This window comes from Rhagoletis zephyria, unplaced genomic scaffold (assembly GCF_001687245.7).
Source record: "Rhagoletis zephyria isolate East Lansing unplaced genomic scaffold, Rhagoletis_zephyria_1.1 Rzeph_scaffold_03519, whole genome shotgun sequence".
Classification (NCBI taxonomy): domain Eukaryota; kingdom Metazoa; phylum Arthropoda; class Insecta; order Diptera; family Tephritidae; genus Rhagoletis; species Rhagoletis zephyria.
The window spans coordinates 19,239-39,684 of record NW_016160602.1 but is presented as its reverse complement, the minus strand read 5'-3'; the positions used below and the strand labels follow the sequence as shown (position 1 = coordinate 39,684).

At 38.0% G+C, this 20,446-nt stretch overlaps 2 protein-coding genes across 2 annotated transcripts in view; both read left to right on the top strand.

Annotated features, from left to right (window-relative positions):
- LOC108369164 (putative uncharacterized protein DDB_G0291608) overlaps positions 1–5,267 on the top strand; it is a 25,365-nt gene extending 20,098 nt beyond the window's left edge. Inside the window, exons 10-14 of the mRNA XM_017624172.1 lie at positions 1,079–1,273; positions 4,225–4,287; positions 4,464–4,576; positions 4,709–4,789; positions 5,199–5,267. Of these exons, the coding sequence (XP_017479661.1) occupies positions 1,079–1,273; positions 4,225–4,287; positions 4,464–4,576; positions 4,709–4,789; positions 5,199–5,239 (493 nt within the window). The 3' untranslated portion in view covers positions 5,240–5,267. The remainder of the gene's footprint in view (positions 1–1,078; positions 1,274–4,224; positions 4,288–4,463; positions 4,577–4,708; positions 4,790–5,198) is intronic.
- Positions 5,268–15,574: 10,307 nt separating this feature from the next.
- LOC108369163 (uncharacterized protein DDB_G0283357-like) lies at positions 15,575–19,908 on the top strand. The gene is made up of 2 exons (XM_017624171.1): positions 15,575–15,583; positions 16,938–19,908. The coding sequence occupies exons 1-2, from the start codon at positions 15,575–15,577 to the stop codon at positions 17,979–17,981; spliced, it is 1,053 nt and encodes a 350-aa protein (XP_017479660.1). The 3' UTR covers positions 17,982–19,908.
- Positions 19,909–20,446: the final 538 nt, after the last annotated feature.

Below are 20,446 nucleotides of genomic sequence, written 5' to 3'. Positions count from 1 at the left end.
ACATATGGTCGGTGGTACACGAAATATTATGGAGAAAATATTAAAATATGCAATAATGACACTTATCAGACGAGTTTTGCATTGACAAAGGACCATTGTGTGTTGTGACATTGTCGAACGTCGGCAACGATAATGAAAACGAGTGTTGATGGCAGCTGATGGGTACGAAGGAGCACCAGAAAATTGTATCCTTTTTGCTTGACTTTAATATTTATAAAGATGTGTGGCCCCCAAATGGCAGAGTGGCAATAAATTGAAATTACTAACAAACGAGCGGGCACATGCCGGACAGGTGGTGTGCAATGGACGAGAAGTGGAGGGTGTGTGCGATGAAAGGAAAGGCCGGCAGTTGAAGGGAGTGCCTGTGCCGAGATTGTGCTCTAACTAATAATGTAGCGCTTTGGCTACGAAATACCAACTTTAAAGCGCTTGGATTGCTTGAATCTTCAATGTGTATTTTAAGTGACTGCTTTGATTTGAATGAAGTAAGAGATTATATGGAAAGCTTCTGGGCAGCTCGAGAGAAACACCCGCATTGTTCTGCTGAGATCCAATTTGATAGTTGGCTTTTCGAACGCTTCAATACATCTGACAGTTAGCTGCTTTTGTCTTTATTCGAGCTGCAAGCGGGCAAGTGGCACGGCAGTTGGTTGGCTTAAACTTTTAAGTGCGCACTCAAGTGTACGCTGACCAATTGATAGTTGCTGGATAAACGGGTTTACCAGCTTAGCTTTCAGAGGGCGCGCACACACACACACACACTTGCACATACTACAATCCTGCTGCTGCTGTTGGCAGCGATAAGTTTGCAATTTGCTAGATAAATTTATCAAATCCAAAGCGAACTTTCAATAGCCAACTTTTGCAGCGAATTTATTTGCCAACGCCGATTGATTTTAGCCATCAACTATCATTGCAGTGGGTTAAGTGCCTGCTCGAGTAGGTTTGCGGGGTTGGCTTGTTTGCTTTAAAGTTGGCATTGCTTGACTGCTTTTATTCTTCCGTTTTCTTTTATTTGACTAACTTGAATGGTTTTGTTTTTTCATTTTTTTCTATGTTTCTAATCTCTTTTCAATAGCTTGACTGGGTGTACGCGCAGCGATCGAAATCATTTGCAGCCACACTCGCAGGAACTGAAATGCCCCACGCCAGGCTGCGATGGTTCAGGACATGTCACTGGTAACTACTCGTCACATCGCAGTCTATCGGGTTGTCCGCGCGCCAACAAGCCGAAGAGCAAGCCACGCGATGGACAGGACTCGGAGCCGCTTAGGTGAGAGTTATTTACTGAATATATGTATTTTTTTTTAAATGTGGGGTTTCGAGACAACGCTTTGTACTGAGTGAGAGTGTACATTAGTACCCACTGTCTTGACGTCTGTCGAAATGATTTCAGTTCACAATTAAGTCTTTCCTTGAAGTCGAGAAATAAAAAAGTCGAAGTAGGCAGATATTTTTCTTAAAAATTTGTATCCTTTGTCTTCGAGACCTTATAAAAAGCACAACCTTATGGTAAATTCTATTTACAGATGGCTGCATAAGGTTAAAATTTCAAAAATTTAATTTTCAGAAAGCTGTAATTTCGTGGATAAGTCGACTTTCAAAATAATTTGTATCTTCTGGGACGTTTTTTTCGTAGAACACATTAACCCGCTAGCTCTTAGCAGAACGAGTTTTTCGACCTTGTTTTTAAGAGATTGACCGCTAGAGGGTTAAAATGTTCTACAAATAGTTATGCAAAAAATGTCACTCGCGACAAAAGAGTAAAAGAACTTTTTCAGGTTGATGGGGAAGAGTAAATACAAGAGTAAATACAAAAAAGAGTAAATACAAAACCGATTAGATTTTTAATATTTCGAATAATAAAAACCGGCTAAATTTTCTTCAATTTTTTTTAAGATGAAATAAGCTGGTAGTTTTCGCTTTCTATAGAAATTAAGGCATGTATTAAACACAAACTTATATTTCAAATTTACCGTTTAATCTGAAAATTACCGATCAATTACAGTGGGTCCTGAAAACTTGCTGAAAATCTTATAAAAAAACTCACAAAATTCGAAACTATCGCCCGAGACTTGAAAATTTTCCGAAAAAAACAAGAAATTTGACCGCCAACTGAAAGAAAGCTAAATATAGAGCGCCAGAAACGCTTAAGTTACATGGCGAAAGCTCGTTCGATGATCTGTTCAAGTTCGTGCCCGCTGAGCATCCCATTGGTCAAAGTAAACCCTAACTGGTCGATAATGGAGTTCTGAGTGCAGAGCGCCAAGGGGAGATGTTTTCAATAAGAGTACACTTCACTCTCCGACTGAAAACTCTGTGGGTGTCTATAAGTCCAAGGTAGGAAAATCCCAGCGAGATTCATGAAAAAATTCTGCGAATACTTCAAAGGCTGCCATGATTCTTTATGCGACTTGAGATACTTCACTTTCGCTATAGCCGAGTGGTTAAAACTAAATACTACCACTCCGTAGGATCTGGGTTTCATCCCTGGTCCAAGCAAGCAGGGACCGAAAAAAGCGGTTTGTTATTATCCGGAAAGAACTTTTATTTCGGACTTAAAAAATATTTGGTCAAATTTAACGGTTAAAAATTAACTGTTATTTTCGGGCCATGCATAAAACCATATTTCATTAGGGGGTGGCGTAAAGTTGTAAGTTCCTCCCTTATTGGCTTGGCAATTCTGCAACGAGGAAAAGGAATCGCTTGATATTTTCTTAAATTCGCATTTCCCTACAAATCCTGAACCACGTAAATAGTATAAGGCCATTGGGCTGCTTTGTTTTCTTCTGCAGTGCTACTGGCAAAATGCCGCCCACTTTGGCTGATAAACTGTATTGAGGCTATAAGCTATCTACGCAAGCTGGTCTCACGTGTTCCTTTGGTTTCAGACCTATCTCAGCCCTGCTATTGAAGACCATCGGGGCCCTGATTGACTTTTCTATATTTAAGATACAAAATTCCTTGAAAGTGGTTGAGTCTCTCTGTGCACGCATACCTGAAGCGTAACTCAGTGGAGTCTGACTTGCATAGAGGAGACAGCTTCGCGTATATGAGCGTTGTTCTGAACAACAAGCCCTCCTGGAAACCAAATTCTTAAGTATCCAGTAAAAACCCATCAGTTGCTCTATACTAATTTAATAAAGCTATTAAGAAGAGGTTGTCCTCTCTCCAAACCATTACAGAGCCAATTATCGTGTATGGGGTGGCTGTCTACTGTAATATACTAGAAAATTAAATTTTAATACACATGCAAAGTCCTACTCTTGTTAGACTCACAGAGTCGCTCTGCACGTATCCTACTCTCAACTGTGCAGGTACGTCTTCCGAAGTCCACACTGCCCCAACAGGCTAAGAAACACTGGGTTATTCTTCAACCCGCCGTGTGAGTTCACATGAAGAAATTAATCGGTGTGTGCCAAGGCTGGATCTAATTGGATCCTTCTCTACATCTATCCCTCTAAAGGGTGAATGGGATGGGTCGAAGTTGGATGGTAGAATTAGAGTTAGTTGTTTGTCCCTCTACGGCTTCCAGATATCTGCCAAGCGGCAATCGGAGCTCTTGAGTCGCTTATGTTGCAATCGACTCTTGTCGGGGACTGCCTGCTTGATCTCTCAGTCGTCTCGGATTACTTCCAAAGGGGGCTTATTTCGTTTCTAGTATAGAGCAACAGTACATGCGCTGCTTGGCTGATAAATTGTCTAGGCAGGGGACTCTTTAGGTCATCAAGGATGGTGTCAATCGGAGTTCCTGCGGCAACCTGCGGACTACATACATCTGGCAGGGTTTACAGTCGGCTCAGTGAGCGCTGGTCGAAAACCCCGACATTCAAATTTTCAAAGTCCTTCAGGCCGATAAAGCGCAGCCTAAAAAACATTTTCAGCTGGCTTACCGACAACTCTTGGTGCTAACAGGAATCCTGGGTGGGCATCGCTGAATAGGAACCCTTTCTTGTAGCTTTTTGGAAGATGACGAGGTAGATTCGTGTCAGCGTTTCCTCCTCAGCTTCCCTGATTGTGCATGGCTAAGGTTTGAACATCCCAGCTCGCATTTCATTAACACTCCCGAGCAACGCTATGGGATGCATTTTTTAAAGGACCAAAATTTCTTATTTATAATTAAAACTTAGAAGAATGCTAAATACGCTTTTAAACAAAAAGAATTAGTTAGTAAAAAAATAATCCTAACAAATTTCATAGCCTCGAATTCCATTACCATTTCAGGTGTCCCATACCTGGTTGTGACGGTTCTGGCCACTCCACTGGCAAATTTTTATCGCACAGAAGGTAAGCATTACTTCCATTTCACAAGTCAGTACTAGTTTTTACAAAAGTCATATGCCTTTAACCAGCTACTTACATACACATGTATGTATATGTATGTATGCAATTATAGATTTTGTTACACACCACCCGCAACTCACACTCCTTTCTTCTCTCTCTCTCTCTCTCTCTCTCTGCAGCGCCTCCGGCTGTCCCATCGCGAATCGTAATAAAATGCGCGTACTTGAAGCCGGCGGCACCGTAGAACAGCATAAAGCCGCCGTTGCTGCGGCGACTGCGATGAAGTTTGACGGTGCGTATGCTCAACATTTTGGTAATGTCTTACAAATCAACTCGGCAGCAGCGGCACAACATACTAACCCTGGCCTTCTTTTTTGTTTTGTTTTCGTGCGTGCGTGTTTTATTTTTTACATTTCACAAACAGGTTGCGGCAGCGCTGCCAGTCAAAGTATGAAGAAACCCAAATTCGATGATGTTACAATGGTCTATCCAAAGGGCTATACAGGTATGCCTATACAACTATTGTAGATACATATTTTTGTAAATAAAAACTTTTTTTTTTATTTCGAACACCACTAAAAAGTACTTACATAAAATCACTTTATCCTTTCAGTTTCATATGTGTGCGTGTGCTAACAAATATACAAAATTTTTTTATGAATTTTAGTAAAGAATTTAAATTTCTTTCACTTCCTTGACTTGTAGTTGTGTCTTTGGTTTTTAAGTTTATTTGTTTAGTTTTTTTTTATAATTACTAAACTAGTCTATAGAATTCTCTAACCTAGTAACTCCAGTTATTGTATGATCTACCTAAGAAACATACGAAAAAAATTCTAATATTAATTTCTAATTATTCTCTCATTTTCTTTCTTTTTCTTTCTTCGTTTCGTTTCATGTGGATTATTTGTGTTTAGATTACGCGACGTTTTGTATCGGTGCCGAATATCTGCTCTAGAATGAACATTATGATTATTAAAACTAAATTAATACTACATATATTAAAATGTCATCATAATACATACATACATACATAGTTGGAAATTTTTCAAATGTATTCTAAAATTCAAGTTGGAATTTGAAAAATCTTCACTTATAAGAATTTTACACTGTACCTTATCTGAATATCGTAACGACAATTATCCGAACAAAAACGTTCCATATTGAATCACCTACCCACCGATCGAATGCAATGAAAAACAAGGTAAGCTTTAATAGTCAGTCTTCGTTTTTTTAATACTCATAAATATACTTAAAATCACATTACTTAGTTTGCTAAAAATATATTTGATGATGTAATGCCCTTAAATTGAAAAACTAAAAAAATCGATACTCGTGAGAAAAAAAGTTGGTAGTTTAGTAACACTTTCGATGTTTTCGAGACTTTTTTCGCAATAAAAGGTAAAAATTAGAAAAATATTCTTAATATTTTTTTAGCTGAAAATACTAAAGGCAATCATAAAAAACCAATTTAAAAATTAAATGTCCGTTGAAAACTCCAAACAAATACCGAAAAGTTCCATTTAAACTACGTAAAGTGGCAAAAAATTAAAAAAAAAAAATATCTCATATAATTTCGAAAATCTCCAAAACGTTACAAAGTAACCCAAATTCTCCCCAACATTTCACAACAATTTCAAGAAATTCCGAAATAATCCAAAAATGTCCCAAAAATGTCCCAAAAAAATCTCCTAAAGTCTCGAAATAGACTCGACAAATCTCGAATCACTTCATGCCTAAAAACCAAAAAGCAAAAATTATCGGGTGCTCGTACTCAAAATCCATTTTGCATCGAGGTTTTTGGAATACAGGAAACCCATACTTGAAAATTTAAAACTGGACATCTTACCCACCAGTTTTTAAGCAGAGATCTATGCTATAGAAATTTAAAGCAGAGGCTGCCTTATTTCAGATAAAATCTGGTATACGATTGCTTCAACACCTTAAACGATCATTGAATCAAGCAAATAGTAAGTAGTACTGGGCTGAATACCGAGGGTATGAGTGATATGATAACGTTGGCACCCTAAAAATACGAACTGGCTATATATAAAAAATTCACTAAACACTGGATTGGGCGTCTAGGGCAGAGACAAACAAAACGATGTATCTGTCCATCTCTAGAAGCTTCAAAAAACTTCTTAATTTAGGCAGAAAGAATCTCCAAACTCTCACTGAGTATTTCACGAAACTCAGCGCCCTTCTGTCGCTTCTGTGAACTGGACCAGAAAAAGCGCATGTAAGTGCTAGGCTAATATAAAATTTGTTTGGTGAAAGCTGTAAAACTGCAAAATAGAACAGAAACTTAAATAAAAAATGTAAAAATAGAGAATTTTAGCTGGTCTATAGTGAACATATGATTTTTCAACCTTGGCCCATTGTGACCCTTTTTGGTCGGAATTAGCAAAAAAAAAACGCGAGCAAACGTTCTACGTGCTGTGCATTGAACTACTTCGTGTGTATTCGGACCAGATTGTTGGGTTCTTCAACACATCCCAGTCTAAGCCTCATACCTAATCCTTGCAAAGCCTAGCAAAAGCACAAAAAGTGGTCCGCACTCTCGGGTTGTTATATAGTATATGTTTATATATTCCGATCACAGTCAGGTGTTTCTGCGACAAGAGATGACCGGTAATCAGTCCCACAAGTTGTCTACAATTACACAGATCATCCGGGAATGTGTAAAACATGGCCGTAGGGGGGAGTACCAAAACCAGGAGAAGGCCAAGGAATGCTCATTTTCATGCAAGTTTCTCAGGAGCTCCCGTGTGACATGGCACCCAAAGTAGAAGAGATTCGTTTTGTTTTCCAAGCTAATTAAGTAGAAATTTGCATTTCCAATCGAGTTCGGAAGTGAGCAGTTAGAGGACTGATCAATACCTTGAGTGCAGTTTTAATGTTACTAGACAAAGGCATCTGCCCACCTATTTTTTCCACCACGTAGTCCATGGGCAAGAGAGTCGTGAATATTTCCCCTTTATCTTTGATATAGTCTTCATATCCTGGGAGAGTGTCAGTTTTGGATATTTAAATCCGTGATCAGTATTGAGGTTTCACCTTCAGGGAACTTGACATTGACGGATAAAGACACTCAGTGACGGTTGGAGTGCATCCAAGTCAGTTCCGGATGTTGTACGGAAAGCTCCTTTGAAGTTTGGTAAGCGGATTTCCCCGCAACTGATTGGGAGTCTGCTCAACCACAACACAGATTTAAAAATTCACAGGATTCCTGTATGTGATAGACCATACCTTTTACCAAAGACCTGTGTCAACTGCGAGAATGGTATTAAGGCTTTGGAGGACTTTTATTCAATGTGAGGCTTCCATAAAAGTCAAGTTATAGTGACTTGAAGGTTCGTTCAACCTTCTCCGTCTATTGAAGATCGCAAGCTAAGTTAGAGTCTAGAGCCGTGTTAAAGTTAACAAGCAGGGCATCAAATACAGCGCACAAGGGGAAAGAGAAAGCATGTCAACCTGATAAACTGCCCGCGTGCCATAATGTATTATATCTTCTTCTTCCTAATAGCCCTATCCTCGAGTATTTGGATTGCCTTTTAGTAAAAATTTTTCTTCTACTAATTCGATGTTTTCTAGGAAAGACCAAGTGAGCATAACTTGGCTGCCTACGGTATTCAGACCTGGCGCCTTTTTTAAGCTCAGTCAAATCGCTTAAAGCACTTAAGCGTTAATTTGGAATTAGTAATATGTTGTCTGGGGACTACCTTTTCCAACTTCCTTAAATCTTAGTACGCTTTTTTTGTGTAAAAACTTTTCCAACTTCTTAAAATTTTAGTACACTTTTTTCGTCTGGTAAGCACATTAACAGCTTTTTCCACAATATCATAAACTTGAGTACATACGTTTGTACTAACTTTTTCATTAAGCTTAGCAAGGATTCTTGTGTAGCACACAATTTTAGTACTTTAATTTTTTAAATTTTTAGTACATGTATTTTAATACACATTTAGAGCAGACACTAATTTTAGTCAAGTTTGCTTTTCTTGTCTTGCTTGTTGCAACACATGTTTTGAGCATTAAAAGCTTAGATTAAATATTTTTATTTTTAGTAAAAATTGTATATCATTCAAATTAATTAATTTTTTCGATTTCCAATAATTAATTTCGGTTCATCTTAAAAACCAAAATTTTTATTGAAAACTATGCTTAAACACTTTAGTATATTTAGTGCATTTACATATATAACTTATGTTCATTTACTTTTCGTTTCTTGTATTTTTAGTACACTTTTAGTGCAACATTTTCAAAACCATCGGCAATTAATGAAGCAACCAGCGAAAAAACTAACTTGAAAGAATTCCCTCATTAAGCCTACTTTCAAGATGTACTAAATAACCAAATCGAAAAAAGTGGTTTTTTAATCAACTAAAAAAACATTTTTGAAGCTTAGTTAGTAGTCAACACTTAGCTTTAAATCAAACTAAATATTTTTGATGCAAAGTATTTAGCACACGCACACGTAATTTTTCAATTAATTCAACATTTTTTAAATCAAAGAATTATACTCGAATAATGATTAAAAATAATACAGTTCAAATAAATATTTAAAAAATACTCAACGTTAATCTTCCTTTAACTTCCACTCCTTTTCCAGGCATCGACATGATGATGGGCGGCGTTGGCGTTGGCGTCGGTGTCGGTGTCGGTGGCGGTGTTGGCTCCGCAGTCTCCGCCTCCGTATCGAGTAATATTAGCAACAGCAGCAACAACAACGCTTCGGTAGTTAGTTCCACAGCAGCGCTGGGCAATGTCTCGTCTTCGGTAGCCGGTCCAGCCACACTGCCCGACAGTCTGCATGGCAATAATAGCAACAATGGCAGTAGTGGCAATAGCACAGCGAATAACAACAGCAACAACAACGTGCCCTCAACAAATGGTGGCGTTGGCGTTGGCGGTGGCGGTGGCGGTGGCGGTGGCAGTGCTGGCAATGGCAACGTCGGTGTTGGCGAAGACTTGAATACGCTCGAAGCGGAAATATCGGAGCTGCAAAGAGAGAATGCACGCGTCGAATCGCAAATGATGCGTCTCAAATCCGACATAAATGCCATGGAATCACAGTTGAACACCAGCGATAGGGTACGTAGGCTCAGGTTCGTTGAGGCAAACAAATATAAGTAACTAAATAAGTATGTACACATGTTTTTATTGTTATTATTGTTGTAGACGAAAATTACGGTCTTGAGTTAGTTTAGGAGAATAGCATAAAACTTTAGCAGTGGAGTGCTTTAGTGGGCAAAATATGTAGGCATAAAACTCTCGACCCCTTTGAGTTCTTGAACTTTACTCTTCACCCCAAAAGTTCACTCCAAATATTACTTCCTTGTCTCTAGAAATATATAACCAACTTAAATACATATATACATATGTACCTTTGTATTTGTAGCAGTATTGTTTAAAATTTGTTTGCCTGTATTAGTGAATTTGTGTATAATTTTGTTTATAAACTTCTTATTACAGTTTTCAAGGACGTCGCCGAAATTCCAAAAACCAAAAACAAACTTACTAACTAAACTAACTCAATTCAACAACAAAAAAGACATAAAAATTTAACAGACAACCGAACAGACAGCGCGCGATAGAGATATGTAGGTAGCAAATATTATTAAAAGCAAAGAAAAAAAATATGGCGTTCTCTTCGTTGGCGGCGGCGGCGGCGTCGGCTAGCAAAAGGCGCAACAACTTTCACACCAAAACTCAAAACTTGGAGTTTTCTAACTTTTGCTCAGCAACTGCTAACTTTTGCTTTTGCCTAGAAAGCAACGCCAGCTGCGGCGCCAGCGTCATACCCAACACACACCGTCGGCGTTTAACCCAAACACCAAACATAAAGTTCTAATTTTTTCTTACTTACTTACAACTTTTGTTATTTAAATTATTAGCAAAGTACAAAAGCATATGCTCGAATTCAAACTCAAACTTAATAGACACACAAGAGCAGTAAGACAGACGGACGTGCGGACAGACACACAGACAAATGGCAGCATCAGTCAGTCTGAAAAGTGTTAGGAAATTCCAACGCTGCTGCCTCAACTTGGCAATGGCTCATATTTTCACTTAGTTCCGCTACCGTTGCCCCCACCCCTTCAACCTCTACCTTTCCCGCTCCACCACTCCCGCTCTTTAACTTTAGTACTTTCTACTTAACTTAACTTTTGTGCTTTTATCAAAGTTTATCAATTAATTTTTATGAAAAGTTCTTGCACTTTTCTCCAAACTTCCTCGACACGTTGTGCGCCGCCGTGGCATCTCGCTTCGCAAACACTTTCACACGCTTTCAGTCGCGCGCTAAATCGCTGCGGTTAGTGTACTTGTACTTGTACCGCTGCTGTTGGCGTTCACGTTGACGTCGACGCTGAGCGTTGAGCGTTGACTTTGTGTCTGCGCCAGTTTGCTTTACAAAATTTGGAGCAGAAAGTTTATAGTCTAACAACTAAAGTTTTGCATTCGTCATCGCACTAAAGTTTTGGCGTAAAGTTATTAATAACTTAAGTCAAAGTCCCACTTCTGGGTCGAATTGTTTTAGAAAGTATTGAATTTTACTTGCACGCCATTTTGATGTACTTAAATTTAATCATTGAAAATATTCTTACAAATATTTTAAACCTTTCATGCAATTTTTAAATTTAGTTAAGCGCCCTTTGAGCACAGTAAATTTTCAAGAAAGGGGATTTTTTTTTCGTATGTGTGTAATGTAATTGTAGACTTTAGGTTTTCTGATCCGGCTACTCTTCGAAATTAAAATTTAAACGAAACGACAATGACGCAGTTCAAATTTAGTTGCCTCTGAATTAATTAGAAAACGTTCTAATACTACATCAAAAGATATTTTTGGAAAAGTCTTGCCACAAAAGCGTGTATTTAGAAGCGCTCTTCATTTTGCTGACTGGCTATGCTATGACAAATTTTATTTGAATTTGCCACCCCAAAAAAATGTTTACATGTGCTTTTATGTCTATTTAAGAGACGGGTCTTCAACTCACTAAATTTCAAGGAATTTTATCATTCCACACAAAAAAATAGTTTTGTTATTTTTTTTTAAATATTTGTGCTAAACAATAATTTTAGCAATATTTGATGTGTTTTAAAATTTTGGTAAAATATATTTTAAATGAATTATTTTTTAACAAAATCCTTAAAAATCGATTTTTTAACACTTTTTCTCAAAGAAAATATTGCTACTAAATTAAATTAAATACATAATATGTTTTAAGGATTTTAGGAAAATAATATTTTTAGGAAAAAATATATTTACAATAAGATTTTGGAAATATTTTAAAAAAATATTTTTAGGACAAAAATAATATATTTTTCTTATTATTTCCTAAAATATTTTTGTAAATACATAGTATAGTTTTCTCCTAAAAAATTATTTATTCCTAAAATCCTTCAAAAGTATTGTTGTGTATTAAAACTAGTAAAACGAAAATGATTATTTTTTTCTAAGAAATCTATCTTTTCGCAAAAAAAAAAAAAATTTTGCCCAAAACAGGTAATCTTGCCCCAAAAAAAAATCTAAAATAAAGTTTTCCAAAAAATTTATTTATTCATATTTTTGCCACATTTCACACAATCACTTTTCTCTAGAAAATCCCTGTGGCACATTGCATACAATATGATAATGATTGGATTAACTTTTTGGACCAAGGCCAAGGTCCTGAAAGGGTTAATGTCTTTGTATAGAAAAAAAAAAACTCTGTATCGCTCCTTACGACTTTTGTCGACGAAAGACAATAGATACTGCCAATCATCCAAAGGATTGTCTATCTCGCAAACTTTGCAAAGCAACCACTTCCAAGCATTTAACTACTACTAAATTTTGGTATAGTTAATAGAGTGCACGCTGCAAAAATATTTTTTATTTAATTGTATTCCCAACAGCTCGCCTTCAAAGTCCTGGATTCGGGAGGTCCTCAATTTTTGCATTTTCTGCCGTCGGAAGTGTACTCGCTTGTATTCTTTCTCTGTTATAGCTTAAAAGGTCCTTTAAGCTCTTTAAAAGTTGTTGAGTAAAATTTAATCAAATTTTCCATATGCACAAAAACGCTACCTTTACTGTGCCCATTCAAGTGACGCAATTTTTAAAGATTTTTTTTTTTTAATATTTAATAAAAAGCCCCATGAAGAAACGAAGTACAGCGATTGGTTTTCAATTTTTATTTTAAATAAAAAAGACCAGCAGATAATAAAATTTCATTCGAATATAACAGGAATTGTGTTGCTTTTGATGAATTAAATTGAAACCCAATTTTGTTAGCCGACATTTTATCAATGCTGAGCTAATTTTGTATACCTACCCAAAAAATAACTTAGAAAATTTTCACAAAAAAAAATTTCTTGCCATCATTGACTAGAAATTTAGCATCTAATGGCAAATAGTCCTCCTTTTACCATTCACTAAACAACCAATGAAAATAAAATTTCAATTACAGCAAAAACACAAACTTTTCGTGTTGCAATCACTGGGATAGAGACAAACTCACGCACAAATATCTTTCATGTAGACATAGTAAATGAGGTAAACAAATTTCTTAAATGCAATGTTGATGAATTGCAATGGCAACGCATACACACACGTACATACACTCGCAAGTAGACCGGCAAACAGCCGAGAAGCCCCATCTAGATAAATTACAAAATGGCGTTACGATGACAGCAAACAATGACTGCTAAGTGGAGAGCAGCAGCAGCAGCAGCAGCAGCAGCAACGCTGCAACCAATGAATGAGCTTTAATGCAATTTGGATGCATTTCAATGCAAGGGCTGTTGCTGCTGTGTGAAGGACCTTCCAACGACTGAGGCAACATCCCTCACCTACATGCATATATACATACATACATATATAAGTAAAGTGAGAGCAGCGTTGCAAATCCCTAAAGGTGGCGCGTACATGCGCGTAAAGTGTTGCACTGGAATTGCTTTTTGCTAGCAGACCCTATTCCCAGTGGTCACCTACACATATATATATGTACATATGTATGTATACGTGTATACATAAGCCCCACCTGCTTTCGAAAACGGACGGAGGCGTTGTTGTTGTGCCTAGTACTCAGATTGTAGTTGTAGTCATCTGTCCCTTTTCGCTCGTAAACAAATCAACAAATCGCGTTTTATTTCGATTCGCTCCTATTCAGTCGCCCTTATAATGGCAAGCCAACACCAACACCAACACCACCCCCACCACTAACTCACTCTTGTTCCACTGCGTACATATGTATGTATGTATGTGTATGTTATATTCATACACACGCACTCAGCCCAAATGGGGAGTCACATGAGAATTATTTGGCTTGTGTGTAACCTTTTGGCCTCCCAAGAGACATTCACCGTTACTACACTTAAATGTATGTATGTATATATGTATACGTGTGTTGGTAGGGAGAAAAAAAATGCCAACAACAAAGGAGGCGCCATATGATTGTAGTGCGCTGGCGCTTAGCCAACGACAGAACAGCATTTTCCAGTGGCTGCTCGGTGTGTATCCAAGAGCGCCACACCACCATTACTACCATCGCCGCTCACGCACACTGATTTTGTCTGTTGGAGCCACCACCACCAATGCGAACATAACAGTCATCTAGCTCCCCACTTGTATCCAAGAAGAGGGCGTCGCAGAACTACATTTTTTTCTTGTTTTCGTCCATAATGCCACTTGACTATTCAGGTGGTGCGTGTGTATGTGTGTGTTACTTGTACACATACATACCCGTCGGTGTTTTTCTTTTTATTTTCCTTTTTTTGGACTTTGCCTTTTCTTTTTCTCAACGTCAGTTTTTATGATTTCTTTTGCTTTTTTTCGCGCTCGAAATTCTAAGTGTGCTATTTCGCTCGCACTGCACTGTTTGATATCCTAGCAAAAAAATGTCTACCCTATTCGTTATCGTAGACATTCGTGCCTTTTATTGTATTTTGTTGTTTTGCCCATAAGCCCGTTTTCTTTTTTTGCTGGTCGCTATCTCACCGCTGGGTGGTATATGAAGTTTTCTATTTGGTTCTGTGGTAGGTGCCACACTTTTCTTGAAGGGTCGTTATTACGCATCAACGAACCGAACGAAATTGAATTGAATTAAATTCAATTAGTTGATATTATTAAATGATGTGGAAGTATAATGACAGCGAAGAATATGAAGTCCCCTAATTAATGCGGATTATTCCGTTTTATTCGTTTTGTATAGAATGTCATAACCGAATAGGGTCAAATGGTGGGAATGAAAAGGTGACGTTATGATTTGAAGCCTAGTCTATTTTTCTAATTTAACTAAATTCATTTTAAATTTGTATACTATTATTATTAAATATGTGAGCAAACGTGTTTTTAGTCGAAAATGGTGGCACACTTATCTTAGAAAATGCATTATCTTCAGTTTTGTGTAAAGAACAAGATTCCATGGCATAAACGTATTTAAATGAAAACTTAAAAAAGATATACTAAAAAAAGTAAAAATAACCACTTGTGCCCATACACCCGTAACGCATATGCCCCGTAGCACCATGCGCAGTCATTTAGCACGTTTACTCACACGCTTTAACTTAAAAGTCATATTATTTAAAAGTAATCAAATATTCGCGTGGAAGATGTTTACACAGTATTTCTCATGCACACATATACCACTTTCTTCACGTATATAACAATTTTATAATGAATATCGAGTGTGCCAATAAAAATTGTAAAAATGGAATTTTAGTTTTCCAAATCATAGTCACCTTTTTTTACTCCGTGTATTTTTTTTATTTGCTGGCATATTTACTAGCTTTATTACACTGGGTTCGTTCGATTTGGCAAGAAGAATATTTTCACTGTTTAATTTTAGTATTTTGAAGTAACCATCTTGAATTATATAAATTAAAAAATTGTAAAGTTTTACAAAATATCTGCGACAGATATTCTGCATGCTGCTATTTTTTTTAATTTGGTGGCACACTATTGAAACTTCACAGATATGTTGTATTTGATGCCAATGTCTATTGCCTCTAATATGAACATTCTGTTGGAAAACTTCCCGAAGTTATTTAAAAAAACGATTATGCTTTTTTCGAGTGACAATGAAAAATTAAGTAATTTCGTTACTCTTTCGCCTAAACAAACGTTTTAAGGCTAAAATTGTTCAAATACTTGATTTATTTTTTGTTGTACTAGTTTCTGGAACTCCACTGGGTAATTTTTCTCTGTGCACATAGATATGGCTGTTGACCGGTTGTTAATTAAACAAGGTACACTAATCCCTAAAGAGAGTATCTAGCGCTAAATGCCCAAGATATATATTTAAAAAATTTGAAAATGGCCTTGGTAATCAACTTCCTAATTACAAAGGTTTCGACTGAAGATGATTTAAAATGCATTAATCTGTGTCTGGCCAAGGCCGCGCAGTCAGAAAAATTCATTTGAAGTTTTTTTGTCTTTATGGTAGAGTTAGCACACAGCGGAGCCAAATTGGAATTTACTTTTCAAAATAGTAACGAGCGTTTATTATTACTCTGCGATTACCCTGCTCTTTATAGTACAGGAAAAGACAAAAACTCAGGGGTATAGGATTTCAAGATGATCTAAGCGCAAGCGAATACTGAAGTTGCCAAGGTTCGCATAATCAACGATCTGGTTTAAGGAGTAGAACGATCTTACTCCATTGCCTCCCTACACTCGATTGTAACGCGAGCGATAATTGAACGATACCGGGAGAAAAGGGGGAAGAATAGACGTATTTTCAAGAAGAACGAGTTTGAGATGCTGGCTGGCAGGAATATGACCGAAAATTATATCTGAAAATAAAGTAGCGATCAAATGATTTAAATACCGGGGCTAGTTACTTGAGATACCAAGATGGAAAAGAGATAACGGATGTCCTGAGTACGTGCTTGACGAGGAAGAAAACCAAGCACGGGGTCTAGCCAATGGCACCGATTGCTTTGAGTAGAACTTATCGTGTGTCTGGGCCTGTCTAAATGACTGGCGTAACTTCGCAAGGAAGATACGGTCGGCTGTCGTTGCAATAGCATTTGGGAAACGCTGTTGTAGTCGCAGTCATTGGCCAGATGTAAATCTTGTTCGTTCGGGTTACGAAGACGCTGTCGCGATTGGCAGAGCCAACAAGAGAAAATCCGGTCCCAGTACTAAATATCTGCCGGTTCCCTTTTCCCGAAAAAAATATTTCGTATCAAGCTTTTTAACCAAGTTTATCAACTTTTAAAAATATTTTTATATTCCAACTTAATGTTCGCGAAAATTCGGGCCCAGAAAATTCCGAGTCCGGGGGAAACCCCTGCCTAAAATTTTTGGTGTCGTCCCAAATAAGAAGAAGAATACTGTGAGGAGAAGTATAAGTAATTCACGTATTTTAAAATAGTTTGATGATAAGCGAGTTTTAGTTTAGAAATTAGCTAAAGCTCTAGGTATTCAGAGCCGCTCAAATTTTTAGGATAAGATATACAAATGTATGCATAGGCAAACAGTCAAATCGTCGGCTAAAGACTTCTAGCAAGAGACCTCCTATCGATTATTGTTATATAATATTTTATAGGGCCCTCTCTGTTTGCGTATTTAAGCATAGTTTAATGATAACCTCACTAAATAATTTTATTAATAGTTTAATCTTCTCTTTCTCTCTCTTTCTTTATTTTATTCTCTTTCTCGCTCCTCTTAACAGGAGGCTTCTCCGCTGAGTACTCATCAACAGCGTAATCTCTCTGCGGTGACTATCAATGCTGGAGGAGCAACAGCTCTTGGTAGCGTCTCCTCCAGCGCCTCAACCGCGTCCCCGCTCAGCAACCACAATGGCAGCGGCAACGGCAACGGCAACGTCAACGGTAACGGCAACAACAGCAGCAGCGCCAACGGCAACAATAACATCAACATCGGTGGCAGCAGCGCCGGAGTCAACAACAACCCCCTCACCAGCGGCAATCTCTCGCACACCCTCCCCAGCAGTCACACCATAGGCCCCATAGGCAACCACAGTGGCAGCTACTTAACACCACCACCCAGTGTCAGCATCAGCACCACCGCTTCTTCAACCAGCAACGGCGGTGCACCCACATCCAGTTCCTATTACGAAAGTTTGCGTAATAATGTAATTACTTTGCTCGAGCATGTGCGTCTGCCACCACCCGGCAGCAATAGCGGCGCAAGCATGAGCTCGAGTCCGCTAGACGCAGGCAATGGCGGCAATAATGTAAGTAGCACCAGCATAGGCGGTCATCCCTCCGATACCATTGGCAATAGTTTGTCTGCAAATATTGCTGGCTTACCCGCCACCGCAGAAGTTTTGAGTAATCAACAATTGACCAGCGCTTATGGTGCGCCACATCCACCACATCCCACGCTGATACCACCCAGTCCGCTACCCACCGCATCCATTGCGCCAACGAATGTGGTTAGTGGTGCTGTATCGATGTATGCAGCGCCACCACATCACTTGACTGGCACACATCATGGCATGCTAGGACCACCACCACCGCCACCACCACCACCACCTCATGGTGGTTCAATGCCGCCACATCATCCCTATACGGTGCATCATCCAGCTGGATATGCGCACCATGAACCCTTCGACTCATACATATCGAAATTACAATCTCTCTGTGTGCCACCCGATGTTTACGCGCTACCCGACGATGGCACACGGCCGCTCTACGATGCGGTCAAACCTAGTCTGCATCAAGATTATACATTAATGCCGACACCGATATAAGCCTGGGTGAGAAGAGGGAGTGAATGGGGGGAGAGAGATTACTGGGTTTAACGCCAACTAAGAGAGAACTATTGAAAACGATAGTACTAACTACGCTGTAAATATAAATAAATAGTATTTAAGCAGATATTTATAGAGAAGACTCAAATTCGGACCATGTCGCAGAACAAATTTATGTGATACTCTCATTAAATCCATGTTGAGAGTGAACAGCAGTTGAAGAAGGAATAATTTTGACCGCACACACAATTAGACACAATTGTTTTCCCGTAACCCGTTTTAAAGAACTTTAAGAAACAATTAAGCCACTCTCTCATTTTTCGATGACCTTGGTAGCTTCGTCCGAGGCTTCTTCAATGAGCTCCGTACTCAATGCTTTATTTATGTGACGCAAATGATGCAGAAGCACCCCACTACTGAGAAATGCTACACAGCGTCTAAGTTCCCAAGGATGGAGCTAGCAACAGGCATACATAACTCCGGCGCCGCTCCCGGCTGCTGAGCTCGCGCAGTTGTAAGTGAAAATATTAAAAAGACGTAGGGTGACATGAATGAATGAATCGGCCTTCAATATCACGGGGTTTTCTGAAGTCCCCGCATATGACAATAAGAAACAATCTATCGGATGCCGTTTAAGTAAACATAAGCCAGGTTATCGCTCAAAGTCAGCGCAATCTAAATGCGTGAGAGAGTCATTGAAAATTTAACCACTCGAATACGTGCCGCCGTGAGAAACCATGGCATATATTTAAACGATGTAGTATATTCCGCCCGCAATGGTATGCTATACTTGGCTCTTTCGTTTCGCTAGTTGTTCTTTCCGACAGGGTTGGTGTATAATGTGTTTTGGAACGATCTAAAATAGCACTGAAGATGGCAAAACGCCGAAATCTCTTTGGAAAGCCCCATACTTTCACACGGAGACAAAAATTGTAATTGTGAGTGCCCTGTTCAAGTGAATTTCAGGAGGAGACTTGGCCTCATACATACAAAAATGGTTTCGTTAGCACCCCACACACAGCTTGATTTAAAGAGAACTTTTTCGAGAGGGTTATAACTAAATTCGACATAAATCGTGCATAAGGCCCAAATATTCCCTGATAGGAATCCGTGAAAGTCGCGATTATTGACCACTTATCCATCGAAAGTAGTCAAGTTTCGACAATAAATAGATCAAATACAAAAATATATGACTGAAAAAATATCGGAAATTTTTCGTGAGCAGCCACTAGCCATATCTGCATTTATATCTGTCACGACCAAGACTTATTCCGCAGGGGAAGCTTTTCGTAGCTTTCTGTAGTTTTTATATGAGCGTGCACCTGGTAAAAGCTCTCTCTGGTCATGTTTGAGGTATAATCATATATATGTACATTTGTAAAGTTCGAAGCGCAAATTAACAACAAACAATAATTTTTTGTAAATCATAAAGAGCTTTTGAACGGTGGACGCCCACACAAAATGTATAGAAAGCTTAAAAAAGCTTTGCACACGGACAAGGAGATGTCTTTCACAGATTAAGATGCATAATTTCTGCTTCAAGCTTCATCGAAAGTTTATTTATAAATGGTGTAAGCTAGTTTAATGCAAAGCAAATTTCAGTGAAAGCTTTCCGTTTCAGAGTCAGTAAGAATAGCGATAGCAAGCTCTCAGGCCGTGCGTGTCTATCAAACAAATTATAGAAAGCTTAAAAAAGCGCTGCACGCGAGTATGGCGATGCCCATCACCGGAGCTTAGCATAAGCTAATAGTCTAATATTAATGTATATATGTACATTTACGTATATAGTATGTATAGTAGAGTGGTCCTTAAAATGTACACATGAGTATATAGTTATATGTTTAGTAGGGTGGTCCCAAAATATCACCATCATGTAGCATCTCTTTATTTTGTTCCACGTACAAAATAAAGGCATACACGAAAATTTTAAAATCGAAAAAAGTTAAGCCGCAAAATTCAACAATTTTTTCACTTTGACCAGCAATAACCCAGCGAGTTTATGAAAAATTTCCAATTAAAATTTTGTCGAGGTTTTGCGATTTTTCAAAAAAAAAAGAAGAATTTCGAGATTGTGTTTATATTGTGCGTACAAAAAAATAAAAGGGTGCTCCAAACAAAATTTTAATGTCGATATCTTTAAGGCACACCCTAATGTATAGTATTAGTTTGTAACAACATAACTTAATAAACAAAATATGAAAAATATTACTTTTAGTAAAAAGACAGGTATTAAGCATTAGCCTTATAAAAATTTATTTAGTTTCTAAATAAAAATAAAAAAATACTTACAAACTTAGATATAACGAAGTATTGGCGTACTCATTAGAAGTCATTAGTTGATATGAATGAAGATATTATCGAAGCAAACTTGTAAATTTTCAATTGTGTTAATGCATATACATACATGCATAATTAGATCGATTTTTTCTGGGTCTGATGCAAAAATGTAGATTTTTGTAAAAATT